This window comes from Montipora foliosa, chromosome 13 (genome assembly GCF_036669935.1).
Source record: "Montipora foliosa isolate CH-2021 chromosome 13, ASM3666993v2, whole genome shotgun sequence".
Taxonomy (NCBI): domain Eukaryota; kingdom Metazoa; phylum Cnidaria; class Anthozoa; order Scleractinia; family Acroporidae; genus Montipora; species Montipora foliosa.
The window spans coordinates 25,221,978-25,246,485 of NC_090881.1; the positions used below are offsets into that span (position 1 = coordinate 25,221,978).

The following is a 24,508-nucleotide window of genomic DNA, read 5'->3' on the forward strand; positions in this document are numbered from 1 at the left end:
AACTGACAACAAACGCATGACCTATGCATTCTTTTGTGGTTGACACCAGATCGCAGTGACATTCTCGGTTTTCGCAAAGAAAGCAGTTTGCAAGAAAATCCTAATCACTGAGCGAGTCAGATCCGGTTTGATATCGAGAGGAGAAACTGTAAGAGGTAAAATCTTGATCCTTTAAAATACACATAGGTGCTAACAGAAGCGCCGCATTTAGGTCCCGAGGCAATACGTATTTGCCTCATCCAGTTATCGTAATTTCACTCCACACAAGTGAGACACCATATACAGTGTCTGTTCGGTTTGGATCGTTAAAAAGTCTCCACAAAGGCCGGTTCACTGTAAGTTGTAACTACCGTACATCCGCAACACATTTGCATCTAACACCGCCGGACACCTTTCGGCATTTCAACCGAGCACGAGCGGAAACTTTGTTCGAAAAGGTTGGAGCCCTTATGTCATGTCCCGAGCACAAGACAGTGGAACAAAGCGAACTACACTGATCCGACAAGATTACTTTTAACCACACGCACGTCATTGCAAAGGTCATCGATTGCAATTTCTTGCACTGGGAGCTCACGATATTTTGTCCCTCAGATATTCCTGACCTTAAGGCATTCCCGAATTCTGAGCCACATGTCAAAGACATCAGGGTCGATATCTGCTTTCGTTATCTGACAAATCAATTTGTTGTTTATAATTTCTTGCTGACCAGAGGAGTTTCATTATCTCGAGTTCCTGTTTAACTCAAAATATTACTTGCCCTTTGAGTTAGGAGAATAGAAACCAATTGATTACCTTTTACAGGCCCAATATAATTCCTCTATTTCCAAACCAGTGTACTTCATCCAATTAACACCTAATTACTTTTTAGGCCTTATCTTGAAGGTGTAATGAATGTAAGCTAATTCTCCCAGTCATTGATTCAAAAAAGCTAAAATCGTGTTTCTCCCTTTAGAAAATCATTTACCCCGAGAACTAGAATATTTACGACCACTAATGAACATGAATATATCTGGTCTAACTTGAACAACCATCTTTGCTTTCAAGAGGTGTCAATTTTTTTTAAAGTAAAGATATATTTAATCATGGATTAATTTGCCATTTATTATATTGAATTATGACATTGTTCTTGATTTTGTACAGTACATTATTCAAGAGCACCGCTTGAGGGAAAATTTAAAGTGTACTGAATTGTATTGTGTTGCAAAATAGAGAACACGATGTGCAATCACGAACATTCGGGCGATACTGAAGTTATGTTCTCTTTTCTCAAATCATTGAGAAATTGCTTTACTAGAAACATGTAGAAAGAAATATGCCACGAAAGGAAAGTCTTCCGAGCCGAGTTGTCAATTAAAGGTTAAACAAAAACAAAGTTCACCCGTTCATTTTGGGACTTCCAAAACCTACAGGCCCAACAATGAATAAGAACCGTTGCTTGAACATTTGATAATGTGCGATATTCATAGCAGTTCAAAATTAAAATTAACAATAGCGAATTTCAAAACATTTTGACTAGTTAAGTTATCATAATTGAATTTGGGGAAAATATGAATGAACATAGCGAAGAAAACAAAAAAATCCGCCTGGTTGAGCTGGTTCTGCTGAAGGAGTTAATTAATGCCATCTTTTCTTCAAACTCAAACACATAATTTTCCTCTCAGGATTTGAATACACAAAAGGGAAGTCAAGGGACGACATCTTTGTACTTCATACCAACAAATTTTAACGGGCATATTTCAAAAGCTTATACACTTGCAATGGATATTTTTTGGGATTATTTTTCCATGTCTGCGGAGTGTTTCTAAAGGCTATTCACTTTTCAAGAGAGGTATTAAGCACGCCACGTGTAATAACTTAGGTAAATTCCGTACATGATCCCTTCTGCATGTTTATCCGTATTCTAGACCTATTCTAGACAGGGACGGAGGAGAGCGTATTTTGTACGGAGGGCTAACAAGCAAGCGACAGAGACGGTAACTTGTAGGGGGTTCTGAGGGAATTCTTCGCCGAAAAGCTTGAAATCTTGAAGCTCGGAAATGCTGAAGAGGCATCGAAAAAATAAACGTAAAATGACAGATGTTTTACTTCCTATTTTAATTTTTGCTTAAATTGGGGGGGCAGCCCCTCGTCCCTGAAACAGTGAGCAGGAGTTACAAACAGCGCTCGTGTAGCTTTTCTTAATTAAGCCCATCAATACTTTATTATCAACTGGTTTTCATGTATAACCCTGTGATTCAAACCACGCGAGAGTTTGATGAAATAGTAGACGGCATCAAGCTATCCTTTGCAATGTGTTGTTTATTAAGTTCAAATGAAATGGAAAGTCATGCTAAAATTCCATTGTAACTTAAACCGTGAAAATCGAAGTAAAAGCAATGAGATGAGCATCAATTGCCTGTGGCGATCACTATTTCAACCAGAGGTTTTGGCTTTGAAGTTTGTGGATAAAATCCTACAGTTTTCCGGTTTCATGTGAGAAAAGAAATCTGTCTGTTATTTCCCATGGTCTCTTTGCGGTAAAAGAATTTTTAATTTTTGAGGTTATAATATTAGGCTCTTTGATAAAGAGCAAACAGCTTGAAGCTTATAAATCAGGAAGTCATTTGAAGAAAAATTACCTCAAATTGCCGTTCCTGCTTCGTAGCCTCAAGTTGGAGCAGAAGTTTCTTGTACGCGGCCTCGAGCGCGGAAAATGTGTCTTTGGCTTCGTTGTAATGCCGTAACGCAAGATCGTCGTTGTCAAAATAACCCTGTGAAATCTTGGACACTCGAGTGTAGGAGAACACATTATCACCAAGCTTGGTTTTTGAGGTAGATTCAGTAGTGTTGCTCTTGTAAGTCTCTGTTTTTTCATCAGCGCCGGACGATACACTTGAAAAACTCTCTGTCTTCTTGGAGGCCATGGCTTGACCCTTTTAGTAGTTTACCAGAACACAGAGAAGACAAGCCTGCAAGGAAAGAAGGCAATGCTCAAACTACGCTCTGTTTTATAATTCATGCCAGTCTGTAGCATTCCAAAACAAGAAAAAATATTATGCAAATGGATTGTATTCAACTGCTTCATCTCACAGTCATCCGAGGTCAGGAGACATTTACTTACTAATGCAAATTGCGAAAGCACTGAAGCAATTCATTGAAATCACAACAATAACAGGGCGTGTATCAGTTGTATCCTGAGATAGCAAATGATTTCTATAGAGACAAACTGACGTTTCTGCTCAATAAATACGAAGTCTTTGAACTCTTTTCTTCTTATAAAAGAGAGCAAATCCATTTTATAGCTCTTACCAGTGAAATTTAGGGTCCAGGGAATGTCGAAAGAAATTCTATATGCGTTGTTTGACTTTACAGATTTTCCAAGGGCAGATATCTTGTTGTCAGCGAAGAAAAATATCGCAAGTAATACCTTACTGTTAGTGTAACTGAAGAATCTTGGCGAGAACTACACATTTTAAGCTACCGGAAGGTTAAAAGATATTAAAACGAGAAACTGAACACCTCTCGTTGACTTCATTTGACTAGTACGGTTCAGTGATTTGGCGTAAACAGATTTAAAAGTACTCTAAACTCAAACATAAAATGCGACTTACTTATTGGGAGCAGAGATTGTGATAAGGCTGGCATGTAAGATATCTGCAGTATCTACTATAAAATTAAGTGAAGTCAAATAGTATTAACCACAATTTTATAAAAGGCGTTGAACGAGTTTGAGCCCGAGGACAGAGGCACGAAGCAATAGTATATTTTGAGCTTCTGAGATGTAGCGCAGTTAATGGGACAAAACAAAGGATTTACTCTAGAGTTGCAATATTCGAAGGCATTTAATCAAAAGAAGTGAACCGAGGTAAGTGGACTAAAAAAAACTTCGACATGAAGCTTAAAAACAAGGTACATTTTTCGCCGCACTATACAAAATTTGGCATTGGGATTACAAAATTTTGTTTAACTGAAACATTTGTTTAACAATGGGACCTAATTCCACTGGGCCTTCTTGGGGTTGGTCAACTTTTGCAATCACCGCAAATTTGTTTTTGTTTCTGATTTAATTAGAATTTGCCTTCGAGCTAAGGTGAAAGTTTGGCGTCGTTGGTTCTATTTATAAAGTGTAATTGGACCGCCTTTGGATGAACCAAATACTTTTGGCCAATTTTCAAACAACGTCATCGAACAGACTGCAGACTTGAACCCGTCTGAGAGCTTTTATTTTTAGCGTTTGTAGCGGTGCAACGAGCTGGGTGAAACTAATGGTAATAAACTTAAGCGTTCAAGAAATGACCAGAGCAACATGAACGAATACGAAATTAAACAACATTATAACAAACCCAGTTATTGTGACCAACTTCAATTCGCGATTATTCTTTCTTCTTCCAATCTGTCTGATCATCCGGCAAATTTGCTTTGCTTGACATCTTTAGGTACAGTAAACTCTTTGAGGAAACAGCTTCGATAGTAAGAAGTACAACGAAAAATTTGATTGAGACGCTTTCGTGTGCTCTACGAACCCCTGAAATTTGAATAGCAAAGTAATGTATCGGAATGCTTGGCGCACGTGCAGTGCGCTTGATTTTGCTTATGAGACGAAAAAAAACATCTTATTTTGTATGTAAGTGTGTGTGTGCTGTCTTTGCATTGCTTTAACTCCCAAATGTCGACAATTGATACGCTAAAGAAACGTGATAACTGTGTCAGACGCTTCAATCTCTGTACGCACACTGGAGGATTCACTAGCAGTACGTAAACTTTCAGCGAGCGCAAAAGTACTTTCGTCTCGTAATGGTTTCCTGAGTGACGCTGTTTCAAAGTGGCGCAACCTTAAAATTTACCACAAAGGGCTACATGAAGAAAATGCCAATTCACGCGATTAATGACCAACCACACGTTTGGTTTACATCAGAAAGGATCATGGCGCAAATGATTCCGCCAGGTTTAGAAACATCGATTAGTAATTGAAAGGGCGTGACATTCAAAACCATTCAATTGCACTGAAATCACGATACTAAGTCAATATAACATTAAAAGAAAATGTGTGTGTTGTTTTAATTTTCCTTGGTTAGTGTTCCTCGAGATTGAAAATATTGGGCGGGGAAAGAGACTTAACTCGAGTTGTTTTGTAAAAACTTTCGTGGCACCCAGGGTCGATCGAGTCATGCAATACAGTTCAGTATCAGTGAACTTTCCTTGTGAGGCCAGTCAAAGCTATCGCCACATGTGCATGAGAAGCAGTACTTTCATGTGATTTGATGTGCTGCATCCTGTAACTTCGGTAATCATCTTACGGGCGGTAAGTCAAACATCGAGCAGAGCTTTACTTTGGGCAGAACTTTCGTACAATGAAAACGATTAATTGGTTGATCACGGGTGAATGAAATCCGCTTTTACTCTGCCGCTACGTCACTGTGGTTTCGTTTTTTGTTTCTACACAGCTTGCTTTTTTCTGAAGCCTGATTTTCGTGAATTTTTACTGAAACGTCATGCGTAAAACAATGAAAACGAAAAGAATCAGAGTTATGGGGTCCAACACAGATCACAAAAAACCGATTTAAATGATTTAATCTTCACATAATTTTAAACAAAAAGAACATTCTATTTCTAATATTAACGTAAAGGAGGCCTTCTTACCAGCGATTTTAACACGGTGCTAAAGATAAACAAACTCGATATTTGATTCACATTCCAACGTTTAAGTATACACAGAAAATTAAAGATCTAACATCCTGAACACTTGAAAAAACAGCACCGTGGAGATTTGATGACTTTTAAGATGTCGTCGTGATATTGATAAGAGGTGAATTAACATTGTACCTCAGACAAAAAATAACTTAGTATTGAGAAAACATTAAGTCAATACATGAAAAGTCTAGCTTGTCACGAAATCCGAACCAATTTCAAGTTGCGACATTTTATAATCACGCCCCCATCTTACACCGGAAGGATGAAGGACTTGAAACACTCGATGGGAAGTCGACATGCGGTTAGAGGATCCCAAATGTTTCTTTCGACGAAAAACAGCAATACCCTTGCATGGTAGTTTTTTTGGGGAAAATTGACATTCGAGAAGAGCTTACTTTACAATTACATAACAGCCTTAGATTTTATATTAGGATTTAAAACGCCTTGATTTACATGCCAGCCTTATGATCACCACCATCAAGGGGTTAAGAACGGAAACAAAATTCAAAGCATTTTCGTCATTCAGACTTGTACACTGAATTTGAAAGCAATATTCACGACTGCACGTGATAATTAATTTTATTGAGGAAAAGAGCTCTTTGCATTCAAGCATAACAATATCGTGAGGATGTGGGTTGTCCTAAAACCCGGAATCCGGAATCATTACCGATACAGAGAGTAAAAACTATCCTAGACATTCATAGCAGTAAAGAAACCAGTAAATTTGAAGGAAATTTCTTGTTTTTTTTACTTACGTACGTTGTTACCGTAAATGCATAGGACGATGAAAAGAGCTGAGAAATAAATCTTATCATATTCCTCGAAAAGAATTGGAAGAAATGGCGCTCGAAAGAAAATCACTAATAATTGAAAATATGCCTTCGCATCTTCAAGAAACGAAAGGTTAAACTTTCCCACGGTCGAAGTTGCACGGGAGACTTATTAACATAGAAATTTACGATTAAAAACAATGCCGATTTGAGGCTTTGGAAGGGGAGTACGCAATCAACAAGCCACTTGGACATCGGATGGAGTCCAGAACCGTGCGCGGAGAAGTTGTTAATAGTAGTATTTTTAGAAGTATTTTAAGCAAAAATGCTGGAGTCCACGAAACGAAATTAAAACGTCGATAAATAATCGTCTAGATTTAAAGGTGTCTCTGTGTTTCATGAGCTTATTGTTGCCAGCTTCACGCTTGGACAGTTTTTCCAAGGTTAGCCAGACTTCCGTCACATGAACGATTCAAAGCTTTGGGCATTTTACACAAATTGTCATTATGGTAAGTACACACAACGTATGTTGTACGCCTATTTGCCAGGAGATTTCAGAATGTTTTACGTACCTGTAGGTAGGTTTGCTAGCACGAGGTTTCAAGTCAATGCTGGTTTGCCCAATATTCGTGCTTTGAATACGAGATGTTTTAGGTCATGGCCCCCTTTGTGCCTTCAAACACGCACAATACGCAATCGAACCAGCCAGTCATATTGCCATTAGGTTTGCGTCCTTGCCCAAACACAATAAGAAGCATCTAGGCCGTTGACTTTTCCAATGACCTGTCACAGCACTAGAAATGGGCGTTGACGATAGGTTAATTAACGAATGCAAATGAGCTGTCAACAGTACAAAAACTTGAGCGTCTTTGGTTAGATTGCAGTCACGGAGGGCAACCCGGACTGTTGGAGCGCTTGACGTGTGTGCGTGTATTAGAAAAGAGTTCTTCTTTTTTTTTTCTAGTCAAAGAAAATTTATTGTTCTGACCATTCAGCAATATTGAGTCGTTATAACTCTGTTACAGGGCTAATAGCACCAGAAGTGAACTGAATCATGTCGGAGATGGAGCAGACGTTCTTGGACGCGAGCGTCGGTGGCGGAAGGACGTCGTCTACTTCAGTCAAACGAACAGTTACCTACAGGACTTCTGATCTAGGGTTTTCAAGCAAAGGCAATGATATCACTATGCAACACATCTCTGATGCGAAGTCCTACCTCAATGAATTTCAAGAGATTTATGGAAAGCACAGAGCAGAGATAGACGACCTGAAGCGGCGCCATGCCAAGGAGGTAGGATGGTAGTTTATGCAGTAGATGAGCGTTTGTTATAACGGTTACTTGAAGTGTGTGTTTAAGTGCGGGCCTTTGAAATCCTTTTGCGTTCTCCACAGCATAGCGTACGGCGTGTGGTTTTACTTAACTATTTTGAGCGAGTTCTGGCACGATCAATGTAAACAACTCAAATATAATTTCTTGATTGCAAGTTTCCCATTTTGGTCACGGTCATTGGTTATGCTAATGAATTTCTCGCGACACACCCAGAGAAGACATATTCCTATTCGCTCTAGGCGAAAGTAGAAAGATTGCACTGAAAAAGTCGCTGTAAATTGGCCAGATTTCAGTGACTAAGAATCAAAAAAATCTTTGACAACACAGTCAATTTGACAGTCGAAACGAAGTTCTAATATTGATCATTGATGAGGATTCTGGGCGTCTATGAAGAAGAAAAATGCAAACAAAGTCCCAACGCTTTCAAGTGTTCAATATTTTTTTTCTCCAATATTCCTTAATGTTTTTGACGTTAGGTCCCGGGGTTAGGTCTTTTGTTTGCTGAGCGATCAATTGGCCTTTTTAAGCGAAAAGGCGTGTAATTTGGTTTGTCCATTCTTGAACCTCGGCGAAGTTTTCCAAGTCCATCAAAATGTGACTTTTAAATTCCGACTTGTTTTGGAAGCCTTTAATTTGTAGTGTTTATCGAGAAATAAGTAACTCTGCTGTTGAAAAGCCACTCAAATACGGACGTTATAGGGTTCTGCAAGAAACTGTTTCACGAAGGCTTTTCAGTTCACCTCGGAATCACTAATGCAAACAGACTCTTATTACACACGAGAAATTGATATTTTGCTGAACATAATTTGTAAGCCGGCATCTTTCAAACTACTGCTAAATAATCATTTCTCAACCATAAATAATATGAAGATATTGTTTAGTTGACCACCCGTCAACTTTGAGAGTTTCCGGCTGATTGGGCAAATTTAAAAGCCACTTTCCAACAACTTGAAGCATTGCCTTTGCCAGAAGTGTAACAATGGACATGCCTTCTTTTTTCACGAGCTCAAATTTCGACAAGCCTTAAGCAAAACAATTATTGAATAATGACTTGTTCTTAGAAAGGACGCCTGATACAGTTTAATTGTGATTGCGTAATGCCGTGACGTACGTAGGCAAAAAACAATTTCTGCGTGGCGATGAGATGATGTTTAATATGCAAAGAGATCACAAACAAGTGAAGCGAACTGAAACCTGTGGATTTATCAGGCGTGCCTTTTTTAATAAAAGAAAGATATGCCTACATATCTCTATCAACAGGAAATAAAGCCTAAACGGATCATCGTGACTTACTCACCCGTGGACACAAACAGGAACTACACAAGCAAGGGAGGGAAAAAAAAAACGCAACAATCTCATTGTGGATATCGTGAAAGTCAATCGCAATAGGTTATTGGAAAAAGCAATGCTATTATTTTGAGAGAACGTTCTCCAATTAACTTTTTATTTCAAATGTTTGTACAGCGTAATGTACTGCCTCATTGACCGTGAGTTAACACAAAAAGTTACCTTTGGCCACGGGGTGCAATCTTATGAAAATCAGGTTTCATTTAAATACAAAGTGCAACCATTGCCACCACGAACTTATTCCCACCTCGACTCGCCTTAAAACCGAGGCTGAAGTCATATCGACTGTTAACAAAAGTGAGTTAACACTTGAAAGGAACCAAGGCTGCTTCACATGTCAAAAGCAACGAAGTTTGCACCGCTACAAGTTTGATACGCAATTGATTTATCTGATCATTGACCGAAGCTAATTATCATGACCATAGAGGAAACTAAAAATGTAACTTAACACTGCCAAAATTTAAGCCTTCATCAGGATCCCATAACTTGGAGCATAACTTACTTATAAGGTTCAGGTCACGACATATTTGGAGACCAAGCTATTTTTTAACTGGACCACTGTACTTTTTTAAACTCGTTCTCTCGCGTTCCGTTTTGAGTCATGACACACACATATCGAATTTGTACACTCCTCGGTTTTTAGACTGATTACTAAAACACCATAAATCATTTTGCCGCCCGCTAATATTCGACTTGAGCACCCGAAAGCTACACTAAGGAGCAAATATTTTACGTCTCCTTCATGACTGAATCTTTACTTCTTTGACAATTACTATCCATTATATTTCTACGGTCAAAATATTTTCCGGCGTATTGGTTTCCTTAGCGGGTCAACAAACTTTGGCCTTTAGCATGAAGCTGTACTGGTTGTTCTAGTGGCTTAACTTAAAGATTATTGCTACCTACATGACCATTCTCTTCAGAAAGAGTCCTTTTCTGTCCACTAAATTAACTAGGATAGCAAATTTGAAAAATCCTTGATGCTTTGGTCGGCGGCGCCTATGCCTGCCGGTTGTGCTTTTGTCAGCTGCCGTTTTAGTTTTTCCTTGTACGTTTGTTGTACATGTTAACCGTTACAATGAATTTGCACGTTTGCTATTTTTGTCTTCGTTCATTGCTGCTGCAGTAAATGAGCTTGACGCGAACGAACAAGGCAGCTCTCTAATCTTGAGAAGAACACTTTTTTCCTTCGAAACGCAAGGAATTGCGGTCATGCGCGAATGGAGAAATTAAAGATGCGCGGTATCATCCAAGGGAGAAATAATCCCTCGAGTTTGGACTCGAGTTCGAGTTCGAGTTAGACTTCGAGTTGAATTTCGAGTTGGTTTTCGAGTTGAAGATCGAGTTAGACTTCGATTTGAAATAAATTGACAAGAGGTGAAGGGGAAGATAGGTAAAGACCAAACAAACCAAATAAGCTAATTGAGTTCAGGCGGTTAAACTAAAAGCAGAGCAAGGTTTCCTCTCAGCGCTAACTAGATTTAACCACCGCCGCCTTGAAAAACAAAAGACTAAGCGTCGTAAGAAGAAAGGAAAAACCGTCCGAAAGGGCACTCCTAAGAGAGGGTCTAATACAAGCAAATTACAAAACCAACCGCTGTCGGCGGATATCAGTGTTAAAAGCCTAGTAGCTCTTCTAGGAATGGATTCCGAGAAGGTGCCAACACTACTGTCAACATTAAAAGCAGCTGTAAGCAATAAAAACGTTGAAAAGTACACATGTCTATTCACTGAGTCATGTGATAGCACTACCCACAAAGAAAGCGCAAAGAAGGGAAAATATGAACTGACAAAGAAACAAATGAAAACAAAAAAGCGCAATGAACGCAGAAAAGTATCAAACAATTCACTTACAAACAACAATGGGAATTTTATAAAAACCTCTCTGAGGAGGTTTTAACTGACACCCAAATTAGCTTATTGACGAAGGGCCTAAAATTTATACCCACTTAACAGTAAACAAAAATAAAATAAAGCGCCAGCTCTTACAGGACTATAAAGCCTTCGCAAGAAGAATGCGCTTAAAATACGTTTTTCATGAGCAAAACAAATCAATCCATCCCTTTTATGTAAAATCGAATTGGGAACCGCCAGTTCAACCATCAGTAGCATTAGAACACTACCTGGAAGAGGTCAAACTTCAAATTGCGGAAATAAAAATAACCAGACCAAAACACAACTTGTCACGCAAAGAACGAAAAGCACTGATATTATCAACTTCATTGAAAAGACGAAGATGGGAAAACGAACTTTCCTTGCAACGATGGATGTCACAAGTCTATATACAAATATACCGCAAGAAGAGCCTACAGTATGCAATGCGTACGAAAATTTTCACAAAAATAACCCTCCAATTACTACTAACTATATCAAAGAAATGCTAAGACTTGAACTCTTTCCAATTCAACGGAAAGAACTCTTTAAATTCACGGTACCGCTACGGGTACTAAAATGGCCGTTGCTTTCGCAAATATCTTTATGGCCGACATCGAGACAAAAATTCTTAGCAAAAGCGTCATAAAGCCACTGATTTGGAAACGATACATTGACGACATTATTTCGTTGTGGGATGTCAGCAAACCGGATATAGACAAGTTCATCACACAAGCAAACTCACACCACCCTACAATAAGATCTCGAACACTGAAGCCACATTTCTAGACACTGTTGTATACAAAGGCAAACGTTTTCAAAATCAATCCACTCTGGATGTAAAAACACACTTCAAGCCAACTGAAACCTTTCAGTACACCCATTTTCCTCCTGCCACCCACCAGGTGTCAAAAAAGGACTCCTGAAGGGCGAAGCCCTAAGACGCCTACACTAAACTCTTCAAAAACAACTTTTGAAGTTGTTTTTGAAGAGAACATTTACAAATTTAAATACGTCTCCTTGTTAGACGTTATCCGAAACGCCTGATTGAGACACTTCTATTGGACATCAAAGACTTACGCTGTATTGCCACGCGCCTTCTCTGGCGACGAAGTTATCTCTATGATTGTTGCTGTTGTTTCCTCGCTGAAAACGGGCATGTTTCAGCGTTAAATTGCATTCGAAAATAAAGTCTTCATAAACTTAATTAAACCTACCGTGCCATTGGCCATTCCACGATGGCCAGCAACAAGACCAACCAGGCTGATGACGAGACCTCGTATCAAACCACGTATGCCTTTAAAAACATGCAACACAAGACGACCAGGTGGGCAACGTCACAGTCACGCATCACACGTAACGCCAGATTGTTTTTTATAATTAGCGTGACAGTGAAAACGATCTATAGATCGTTTTCACTGTCACGCAATAAAAAAATAAATCGAAAACCATCCAGTGGAAAAAGGCAAGAATTCGTGATGTTGTAGAAGATAAATGAAGAAGACACTTCTCCAAGTTTTAGGCCCGTGCGTTTCCCCAAACTTCAGATATTCGTCGAAATGTTTCGCAGAAATTTACAGAGCACAGTATGAAAACGCCATGTTGGTGCACATCTGTGGTGCACCAATATGGCGGCCGGAAAATAGTGTCAACATCTGTTACTTACTTTGGCTATCTAGGCGAGTGATTGTCTGTACTGAACAGCCAGCAATTTACTTAAGCACTTTTTCTAATGCTTTAAATTCTAAAAAGGCTCAAAACCATGAGATAAATATATATTTCTCAATAAACTCGATCGTCGCCTCGTGTCACGCACCGCTATAACTCAGAAATTCAAAATGCTCTGGTTTCCAAACGAAGCACGCTATTGAGCTTTAAAATTGCAAATGGGAACAAATTTACCGCCTCTTAAGCCTGATGAGGATAAAAACTTTCGTGGCTCTTTAGTTTTGGATTTTAGAAAATGATGACGTCACGTGAAAACGATCTATAATTCCCTCCTCGATTTTTTTATTTCGTTATTTTCATATTTTTATGACATATCTAACTCGATCTTCAACTCGAAGTCCAACTCTAAGTCTAAGTCGAACTCTAACTCGAATGCAAACTCGATGGTTCAAGATTCCCTATCATCCAGAGCCTGCACTGCTTTTCATTTCGCCACTGTAGATAGTTTGCTGTCACGCAACTAAAAAAAATCTCGAAATCGTTCAATGAAAAAGCCAAGAACTTGGTATCTTGTAGGAAACAATCTTTTAACCACCTCCAATTTTTAGGTCTGTGGTGTATATCGTTTCAGAGTTATTTGTTGAAGCGTTTCACGCAACTTTATTTAGTTTTGTATGGCAATCAAAACATCTAGAGGTCACGTCGTGATAAAAGCGCTTACTTTTCGCTCGAGAGATAAAATACATGTGTATGAACACATCTCCTGATGTAAACAGTGCGTGTAGAGCCGAAGAACTCGTGGCGTACTAAAAATAAAAGATTGACTCAGGGCTTGTATGGGAAAGGCAAGCTCCAACTCATGTGCTGCTGGGAGGAGTCAAAACAACGTGACGTTGCGCGCTTTATTTGATTTAGTCGTAACATGCCAAGACATTTTAACAAGTGTCAGTTTCTCCTTATAGGGTTCATAATTAACAATCCATGACATTCTCCTTATTAATTTTTGATAAAGATGCCTGACAGTCAGGGAAACTGTCAACAATGTAAATATTTCTCGTTTTTGTGGGGAGGGGTGCTTTGTTAAATGAATCCGCAGAAAATCAATTTTAAGAGTCCTGTGGCCCGTTTCTCGAAAGTCCCGAAAACTTTTCGGGCCCGGAGAGCCATTTGTGAAACTGCTAACCGCTTGTTTTGGAAAGCCGATCTTTTAACATGTTTTAAAGGTAACAAAAAGAAAAAGAACTGTGTAGTTTGACGACTTAAATCATCTCCGTTCTTGAGATACAAAGGGAATTGTGACGCCCGAAAATGGCCCGTAAAGTTTCGGGACTTTCGAGAAACGGGCCCCTGGTCTGTCTGTTCATACTCCATTCCTTTACGAAGTCATGACGGGAGCTACCAGGATCTCACCAATTCATCAACGCTGACCATTTTCTCTTTTCTTCAAAGGTGCATGACCTGAAACTGGAAATTGAGACCTTGAAGCGTCAGAAACGGCAGACAGAGGACCAGCTCCAGGAGAGCAGGGGCGAAAGAAACCGATTGAATGAAGAGCTTGTTTCCCTCAGAAAGCAGCTTCTTGAGCGCGAACGTGAATTGGAAGTGATACAACGCCAACTCAGCTACAACAACAATATCATAAGTTCGCTAAAGAGTGACAACGCAGCGTTGCATCGGAAATTAGACACTCGTGCTTCTGAAGAGATTGTGAGCCAAGTGGTGTCCACTGTTCAGGAGTCCGCACCTATGGAGGATGAATTCTTCAGCTTCCAAATAACTGAGTTGGAAGCCAAACTGAAGAATTCAAGCGACGAATGGGAAAGTGTGCAAGAAGAGAATCTCAAATTACAAAGTAACCTGGCTGATTTGCAGAGCGAGCTCGATAAAGCAAAGCGCGATCTAGGCGCAACCAAAAAGGAATGCGACCTGAAAGTGAAGAAGTTCGAGTTGCAATTGCAAAATTCCCAAAAGCAGCGCGAAGATCTTAAAAGGCAGCTAGAGAAGCTTCGAGATGATCTGAAAAATAGCAAAATCGAGCTGCTAAGTATGCAAGCAGAAGCTGGGAATAATAAGCGTGTCGCCGACAAGTTCCGAGATGACGTAGAAGATAAAAACAGGCAGATCCACAACTTCGAGAAGGCGAATGGCACACTGAATGATCGAATTGAGGAGCTGCAGCAGGAGCTATTGCAAAGCGAAATGCGCTCTGACGTGGAGGCGAAGCATGTTAAAGAGCTCGAGAATGAAGTCCGATCGTCAAACAGAAAAATTGCTGAATATGAGGCGCAGATTGACAGTCTTAAAGGTACCAATGAAGATCTTCAACGAGAGCTTACCATCGTAAGCAGCAGGGTAGCGACCCTTGAAAGTCAGAATGGCAAGTTCACAAGCAGGGTGAAGGAACTTGAGAACGAACTGGTACGTTCTCGCGCACGCATACACGAGATGGAGAGTGAATTTGAGAATGTCAACACCAGGTATGTACAGCTTCAGTCCTCCCATGATTCAAACGTGAGTGAGGTGGATGGGCTGCGCACCAGAGTAGGAAGCCACCAGAGTAAGGTCAACGAGCTAGAATCCCGCAACAGCATCACGTCAAAAGAAAGAGACGACCTCAAACTGCGAATAGCGCCATTGGAGAAGAAGGTCACGGAACTCCGACTGGCTCTGGAAAAAAGTGAAAATTCTCGCGATGACCTAGAGCGGAGAATTGATTCATTAAAGGCGAACAACTCGAATCTTGAAGCAAAGCTTAATGCTGCCAATAAAGCAAAGGCTCAGCTGACGGCAGATTTAGAAGCTGAAAAGGATAAGGCTGCTCAACTCAGAAAAGAGATCGCTTTACTCAAGACTCAGGTGGCAGAAGCGCAACGCAGTCTCGAGAAAATCAAGAATGATAATGTGAGGAAGCAGAAGGTTATCGATGAATTGAAAGACACAATTCGCCGTCTTGAAGGTAACATTCACGAGAAAGAACAAGACGTGCAACAACTCAACATTCAGAATAACATGCTTGAAGACGAAAAGAACGATCTCCATGATGAGCTGATGGATGGAAACAAGAAACTAGCAGAGCTGGAAGAAGATCTAAAGCAAGCTCTCGAAGATAAGAATCGTGCTGAAAGCGATCTAAATGACGCGCTGAAGAATAACTCGGAGCTGGAAATTGACTTGCACGCCGTGGATAAGAAGAAGCGAGAATATGAAGAACAAGTTTTGAACCTGAAAAAGAAACTTGAGGCTGCGGAGACGAAGCTTAATGATGCTTTGACCAAGAAAGCTGTTCTCGAAGAGGAAGCCAAGAAGCATGCTGACGAAGTAAGCAACCTCAAAGACGAAATAGATCGCCTTAAAGGCCAGCTCTCTGAAGCACAGCGTCAAACTGATGCTTACCGCAAAGAGGTTGATATCAAGGATGCCACAATCGCCTCACTGAGATCTCAAATCGGTGATCTTGAGCAAGACAATAATGATATAGCAGCAGAGCTTTCGAAAACGAAGGCGCAGCTTGAAGCTATTCAAGAAGAAAAACGCAAGCTCCAGTTGGAGCTCAGTACGAGGAATGAGGAAATCAATCGACTGACGGGAGAAATCGATATCACCATAAAACGAAATGAAGAGCTGCAAAGTGAATGCATTGTTGTTGCCGATAAAGTCCAGACGGTAGAGAGCAGCTATCAAGATTTTATGTCTCTGTCTGGGGACAAAGATAGCCTTTTGCAAGTAGAGCAGGATAAGAATGCTCAGCTAGAAAAAGAAATAAAAAATCTAAAGATCAAGATAAAAATGCTAGAGGACAGAGATCGAACCAAAGAAGTGGATCAACTAAAGGCACAACTTGATCAAGCAAACGAAAAGATTGCTGACCTACTTTCGCGCATCAGCCAACTGGAAGGTGACAAATCTGATCTCGAACGCGATATTGTAGCTGCCCAAAGTGATCTTGCACAAAAAGAGAACGACTTGGAAGGTGCGCTGAAGGACAAGGAGAAAGCAGAAGATGATCTGTACAACGTTCAAGGGAAAATTGATAATTTAGAGAGTCAATTAGCAGCTGCACGTAACCAGATCACTCAACTAAGGGACAGCTGCAGGGACGAGAAAAACAAGAATGTCCAAGCAAAGGCAGAAAATAATAATCTTGCGGCCAAAATAAGCCAGCTGGAGAAGGCAAACGACGGTCTAAAGAACCTGATTACAAAGAAAGACAAGGTTCTCGCTGACTTGAACGAAAAGATAAAGAAGCTGGTGAACGAGTTGGCTGACGCGAAGCGTGATACCCTTGCTGCCAAAATGGAAGCCGAAGATCTGCGACGGGATAAGAAGGACTTGGAACGCAAGCTCGACGATCAAATCAAACGCCTTCAGCGACTCGAAACAGAGATTAAAGATCTCAAGGAACAGAGAAATACTCTGGAAACTGAGCTCAGCAACAAGACACACAAGTTGGTACTCAAGGAGTCCCAGATAGACAGTCTCAAAAAGGAAAGAGATAACCTAAGGAAGGAAGTCGAGAACCTAAACGTCAAACTAAAGCAACTAAAGGAAGAAAACTTAGCCCTTCAATCAAGCTGTCGTGAACTAGAGAAGAAAGACGAATGGAACCTTAAAGAGATCGAAGGCAAAGATGCCGCCCTAGATCGCCTAAAATCCGCCAAGGCTGCTGTTGAAGAGGAACTCCTAAGCTTGAAAAAAGAAATGATGACTACTCGAAATGCCCTTGAGGCCGCCAACAACAAGATCAAATCATTAGAAAACAGTCTGAAGCAAACCAATGTCAGTATGAACAAGCTCGAACTCACTATCCAAACCTTAAACAAGGAGCGAGAGGAGCGAGATAGCGCCAGTTCCAGCCATGACACGCAGTATATTGAGATTGAAACACTCTACAAGGCTAGTCAGGATCGCGAAAACAGATACAAGCTAGAGGTACAAACCCTAAAAGCTCGTATTGAAAAGATGGACGCAGACTACAAAAAACTGCAGCAGGAAAATGTTGATCTCCGAGCGAAAATAAATTCCTTGAACAAGAAGAATCGAGATCTACAATCTGCAAATGATCGCACAAACAAAGAAAAACAAGCGGTAAAAAGTGACCTGGAAGCTGCTAACATCCAATTAGCTGACCTTGAGGTCAAATGCGACAACGAAACTAAAGAGAAGGATTCCTTTAAGAAGCAATTGGATGATGCTCTGGATAAGTTGGAAAAAGCACGGAAACAAAATCTAGAACTCGAACAAGTTATCATGGAAAACAAGATGCAGCTTGAGGAAGCGGAAAAGGAAGTGGCAGAGAAAGAAAACCAGATTAGAAATTTGATAGATGGTAAAGAGTTCTTAGAAGGTCAACTAGATACTGCTAAGAGTAGTTTGCAAAAAGCACAAAAAGAAGTTGACGACCTCAAAGCCCAAAATGCACTCAAACAACATGAGATCCTGGATCTTAACAAGAACATAAATGACTTGGAGGCTCGCATTGTGAAGTTAACAGGAGAGAGGGATAGAGCACTAGAAGAACAAGCCTTGAGTATCGAAAAGATTGCCAACCTGGAAAAACTGATTCGAGATCTGACTAACGAGAAAAATGCATTCTTGAAAAAAATCGAAGAGCTCAAGAGAGAAATCAGTAACCTTCGAGAAGAAAGGATGAGCGTTGATAAGCAGATTACAGAACTTCAAAGCAAGATCAACTTCTTGACCAAAGAAATCGATAACCGAGAAAAAACCATAGCTGATTTGAGAAACAAAGAAGAAGTTCGAGACCAAGAAATAGAAAACCTTAGAAAGAACTTGCTACGCTTGCAAAGTGACTACGAAACCGCCCTCCAGAAAATCAAAGAGTTGGAAAAGGCCTACCAATCATCCAACGATAAAGCGACACTGATCGAGAGCAAGGATTCAAGTAACCGCGACAGGATGAAACGACTTGACGAGGAAAATGGTGCCCTAAGAAGGAAGGTAGCAACACTGGAAATCTCCATGAAGACTAGCGAAGAAAAAAGCCAGGACCTGGAGAACAAAATCGTGCAAGCTAACGAGGAGATAACCAGACTGCAATTCGCGCCTTCTTTTGAACCGTCATTGCAATTTGAAGAACAAATCCTTGTTGAATCAGCAGGAGATGACATTGAAGTAGGATTTCTTAAAAGTGATTTGGAAGATCAGAAGAATAAGAATGCCCAGCTTGAGAAGCAGCTAAGGCAAGCTAATGAAGCCAAAAAACATCTACAAAGCCAGGTCGATGAAGACACCAAAAAATTAAAGGAAAACGACGATACCATTTTCGACCTGCAGAAAAAGATCCAAGAGCTTAACATCCGTCTTCAAAAGACAGGGGATCAGACTGATAACCCTGGAATTGTTGCCTCTCTACGCAGTCAAAAAGACACTTTGGAACGTGACAACCAGATGTTGAAGAAAGACCTAGAAATCATTACAAGAAATCTGGCCCAGACAAAGACGACTCGCGAAAATGCCGAAAACCAGCTATACAAAATCAAGAAGTTGTTGAATGAGAGCGAACTTAAGCTGAACATGGTCACCGCGCAAAACGAGAATCTTCACCAAGAGTTGCTACGATCACAACAGAAAAATAATGAATTGGAAAACGAAAGGGACCGAGCATTGAAAGACCAGGCTGATCTTCGCGGAGAATTGTCAGAAAAAACCAATCGTTTGCAAAAAGCACAAAGCGACGTTGAATCCTTAAAATCACAAGTGCGTGATCTGGAAAGTCGTATCCTAGATCTGGAGCGGGAATTGGATGACAGTCAAAGCAAGATCAAATGGCACGAGAACAACGAGAACCAACTGAAAGACGAAATCGCCTCACTTAAGAGAAAGCTGGATAATGTGAGAGAGGCACATGACAAACTCATCGACACGATAGACCACCTAAATACGCAATTACAGGACAAAGACGCAAGCATTGCTCTCCTTGAACATGACGTAAAATCGCTACGAGACCAATTAGAGAACCAACAGAGAAGTTTAACTACTGCTACCGCTAACGCAGCCGAATTCAAAAACAAGTATCGCAACGCCTTAACCGAAATTGAGCGATTACAAAATGAAGTCAACACAAAGGTACTAAAGATACGCAACTTGGAAAATCGCCTCAAGTCCTTTGACAAAGAAAAATCCAACTTAAGGTTGGAAATCAGTCTCCTTAAAAAGACCATCTCCGAACAAAAGGTCCAAATTGACATAAGCAAACGCCGTCCCGAGAGAGTTGCACCGGCTGTCGTCCAAACCCTGCAGTCATCTCCAGATATGTTCCAATTCAGAGATGACTCAGTTCCCTCCAAGAAATTTAATGACCTAGAATCATCGTACAAGAAGGTTATCCGAGAAAAAGAAGATGGAGACAAACAGGTCACAGCACTGCAAAACAAGCTCGCCAAGTTAGAAAGTGAACTTGCTGACCTTAACAGAGCTAAAAACGCGTTGGAAGGAGATTCTACGTGGAAAACTAAGAGAATTGATCAACTGGAAAAAGAAATCGAGGATTTACAATCTAGAGACATGATTGATTCTAGCGAGGCCCTCGGATGGAAAAACGGAATCACTCAAATGCAGCAAGACCTTGACGGTGCCAAAACCAAAATCTTTCGATTAGAAGCCATAAATAAAACCTACGAACTAAAGGTCAAGGATTTCAGTGAAGATTTAATCAACGCAAGGGAAAGAGTGTCGCAACTTGAATCAAAAGCAGAAGATGATCAGCAAAAGATAGAAGACCAGCGAAAGGAACTATTAGAGGCTTATAAAAAGGCAGCGGACTTAGAAGCAGCTACTAAGTCATTCCATAACACTAAGAGTGAATTGAACGGAGTCATACAAACCTTAAAGGACAAAATGGAAACTTTGGTAAACGACCTCCAGAAGGAAGCCAAGCAGCATGCACATGTAAGAGGCACTCTTGACCAAGTGAAGAAGAAGAACGAAGACCTGAAACTGGAAATAGCCAAACTACAGAAAAAACTGCGAGAGCTTCAGCAACAGTACGATTCCCAGGTACAGTTTAATCACAATTAAACAAACCTAATTCCAAGTTACTAATGTTCCAGACATACCCTCTCACGATCCAAAAAAAGTGTGATTGTAAACCACAAACAAGACCATTTATTTGACAGAAATACGTCCAGGAGCCCGTTTCTCAAAAGTCCCGGAACTTTACGGGCCATTTTCGGGTGTCACAATTCTATCTGTATCCCAACGACTGAGAGGATTTCAGTCGTCAAACTTCACAGTCAGTTTGCCCTTAATTACAGGGCTCGAATCTCAGCTCTTCCACACTTTCCAAGCTAGTATCACTTTTCAGATTGTCTAAGTGAAGGTGAAAATAAGTCGGAAATTTACGACTTCTCCATATATTTCAGTCGCAATTTCGAGCCCTGTTAATCACATTAAACAAGTTAAAAGTTCGGCTTTCCTAAAGAAGCGGTTGGCAGGATCATAAATGACTTTTCGGTCCCAAAAAGTTTTCGGGACTTTCGAGAAAAGGGGCCCAGGCCCCCATCTCTGTAACTGTCGGTCGACTGAAAACATTACGGTAACGTCAAAATATTTATTTCAAATACTGATTGTTCTGAGCCCTTATTCTAACTTGCTCCTATTTGAGAAACTGCTCGATAAACGTAGATGACAGGCAAGATATCAAGTAAAATCAAACAAGTTTTTTTCATTTTTTGGCAAAACCCAAATTTCAGCTGCGCGTTTGCCATATGCCATCGATCCCATGCCCAATCTGTCGATCTGTGTGTCTTCACCTTTTCTAAAAAGACCTTATCTCGTTCATTCTAGGTGCAAGAATGGTCAGAGCGCAAGTACACAATTGACGGCTTGGAAAAAGTCAACGTGGAGTTACAAGCTCTGATAGACAAATTAAGGCGTGAGTTGGCTAACTACAAGAACGACTATGACATCCTGATATCTGAAAAGCGTGACATCGCGAATGAGTTTGCTCAGTTGAAGGCAAGAGAACAGGACCTAGAAAGGTCTTTACAACAGGTGACCGAAGAAAAACACAGACGCCAGGTTGAATTAGAAGATATTAGGAGGGAGCTTAGTGAGACTCGACGTGAACCGGACCTTCTGATTCAGCAAGTGTCGGCTGGTGGTTTGGAAGCTGGGGTCGATATGTTCCCCGATATGAAAGATGACCTTGAAGCTGCTAAAAACGAGACGGATCGGCTCGCTAGTGACATTTCATCCTGGCAGTCCAAATACAGCACATTACAGAGCAGCTATGACGACTTGGACGGTGACAAGAAGCGCCTCGAAGATAAACTTGACAGCATGCAGAAGACGATAAACGACTTGGAACACAACAATCACATTCTGACATCCGACAAGAACAAGCTCACCGTCGAACTTGAGGCAGCAAAACGGAAGATCAATGATCTGCTGTCAGAACTAGACGAAGCCAAACGTGGCAAAGATTCTCTAAAGGTGGAGTTCGAAATCTTACAGAAAAGAATCACAAAGATGGAAGCTGAGTATGAAATCCACATCACCACTCGCCGCGACTATGATGATTCGGGTGCGTACGTCAAACTACAAGAAGCCTACAAGCGCAGCCAGGAACGTGAGAACGAGGTACAGGCGGAGCTGTTGACTTGCTACAAAGTGATCGGAGAATTGAAACATCAAATGCAGGGAGCCCAAGAAAGCATTGAACGGCTAACAATAAACTACAACACTGAGACCATCAGAAGCGCAACTCTTCGCGATGAAGTAGTCACTTATCAGAGACGACTCTCCGAATTGGAAGAGAAGTACGAGATTAACCGAGGAGCAAACGAAGACATGGAGAATGAGCTGGCGGTCTTGGAACAGCGTTTGACTGAAGCAAGTAAACAAAATACATCGATCCAAGAATCAAAGGCGCTTATCCTTGTTGAAGTAAGCAATCAACGAAACAAAATCACCCGCCTTGAGAAAGACTTGGAGGACGCAGAAAGCGAAAAGACAAACCTTCGACTACAACTGAAGGCTTTCCTTAGCAAAGGAGAATCTGAATCAGATGAAATCAGTAAACAGATCTCTGAGCTATCAGAACGCAGCCTGTCTGTCCGACGCGAGAAGGAAGACCTAGAGAGGCAACTCTCGAAGAAGCATGCTGAGTATAACGAGAGCGCGCAAGAGATTGATGCCTTGAAAGCAGAAATCGAAGACCATAGACGAACAAAGAGCCTTGAAGATCAGCAACGTTCTGGCGAAATACAGTCTCTGAAGATCAGCATGAGTGAATTACAGCGAGAAAACGAAGCTCTGAAGTCAGAAAGCTATTCCAGTTCCACCAAAACGCAAATCGAATCTTTCTTTGACCTCGATGGAGGTGACGAAGATCTCGGTCCATCTGCAGAATCCACCAGATATGATCTCGACGGCGATGACTTTGAAGGTGGCAACACTACTGTGACGACCCGTACTGTAAAGGTTAAGAGTAGCAGAAGCAAGAAAGGAAAGTCCTAAATTTAAAACATAGGACAAAAACCCAACGTTACTTTGAGAAAGTTACTTGCATAGAACGAAAACATGCATTTACGTAACCTTCAAAGTTACTATGATTATAGACCATTTGTCGTTGGTATTTTTGCAGGACAGCTTCAAACTAGTACAACCACTAAGGTGTTTGACGTGACACAATAACTAAAACTAGGCTAAAACACTCTTCTTCAAGGTTTATTGTGACCGTAGAATTGGTTAAGCCGCATTGCTTATCAAAAAATCGATAGTGTTTTAACACAAATATAGCACAAAATAATAGGAACTTTCGAATGCACCGAGGCACAATAAAATTAGAAGGGAATTTTTTTATTCATTTTCGTGTGTGCTTTAAAGATGAGAGTAGTTATAGTAGTGAAAGAAACGACATTTCAAACAGCTAATGTAAGTTGTGAACAATATAGTTCGCTCATTTAGGAAACTTTTTTCCAGAAATGTTACTGATAATCAACTTAAAAACGATTGCTGAAATAAGTTAAGTTCTGTTAAACAAGTGGTTTTTATGACAATCAAAGGCAAATAGTTTAAGGTTACTATTAAATCTGAAGAATAATTCTGAAAAAATTAATCGCTGTTAGGTAATTTGTTGACCAAATGTGGGAGGATCTTTTGGTTTTTGAATATTTTCAAAATAGAATTAATTCCTAGCAATTGAAGTTTTTCCAAGCACCAATAAATGTGATTTAACTAAATTCTCTGCTCTTCTTTCCTTAATTAAGGCTTAACAGTTTCTTCTTAGGGAGAAGAGCTGGGACAATTAAAGACATCATGCCAATAATCCTTCTCAAACAAGGGAGGGGAAGCAAATTACACCACAGACAACTATTTGAGGGATTCACAGGGAAATATGTATTAAGGAATTGTGTGCATGACCGGAAACGAGTTGTGTTTTCGTTGCACAAAACGCAATATCCGGTCATCGTAGACTCTTTTAACCTATCTTACTGGGCTAATTTCTCCCGGTATTGTTCAAAAGACTGAAATATTTTAAAATACCATCACAGAATCTTGTAAAGAATATAAATCCTATAATCTCACTGTTTAATGGCATACTTCTAGCTGGTAGCTTTGCTTTTCACAAATCCCATAATACAGTTCATTTTGGGGGTTATTTGCATTTTAAAAAACAATGGATCTACTTCACTGAAGCATAATACAGTCCCAAGGATAAATGACTTGAATTGTTTTCATGCAAAGAACCCCCAAAACATATTGCATTATGGGAATGGGAAAGTAGCGAAATGAACCATGGTCCAAAGTTTCTCGCAGCAAATTGAAATTGTTGCAAAAGTTTACTACAAAAGCAATAATTACCCATAAACTGTCAGATGACAAATGT

The 24,508-nt window shown here is 40.4% G+C and overlaps 1 protein-coding gene across 3 annotated transcripts; it reads left to right on the forward strand.

Moving 5' to 3' along the window:
- LOC137982041 (uncharacterized) lies at positions 1–23,861 on the forward strand. 3 transcript variants are annotated; one of them, XM_068829063.1, is made up of 4 exons: positions 1–155; positions 7,466–7,731; positions 14,107–20,673; positions 21,463–23,861. In XM_068829063.1, the coding sequence occupies exons 2-4, from the start codon at positions 7,495–7,497 to the stop codon at positions 23,134–23,136; spliced, it is 8,478 nt and encodes a 2,825-aa protein (XP_068685164.1). In that variant the 5' UTR covers positions 1–155; positions 7,466–7,494; the 3' UTR covers positions 23,137–23,861. The 3 variants fall into 3 exon arrangements, with proteins under 3 accessions (XP_068685164.1, XP_068685165.1, XP_068685163.1); XM_068829064.1 differs by lacking the exon at positions 1–155 and adding an exon at positions 3,502–3,844; XM_068829062.1 differs by lacking the exon at positions 1–155 and adding an exon at positions 7,260–7,364.
- The last annotated feature ends 647 nt before the right edge of the window (positions 23,862–24,508 follow it).

Excerpts from the sequence above, each read along its gene's own strand:
- LOC137982041 (XM_068829063.1), top strand. The coding sequence starts at position 7,495 with ATGTCGGAGATGGAGCAGACGTTCTTGGACGCGAGCGTCGGTGGCGGA. Across the intron at positions 7,732-14,106 it reads AGCGGCGCCATGCCAAGGAG|GTGCATGACCTGAAACTGGA; the intron begins GTAGGATGGTAG and ends TTTTCTTCAAAG. Across the intron at positions 20,674-21,462 it reads AGCAACAGTACGATTCCCAG|GTGCAAGAATGGTCAGAGCG; the intron begins GTACAGTTTAAT and ends CGTTCATTCTAG.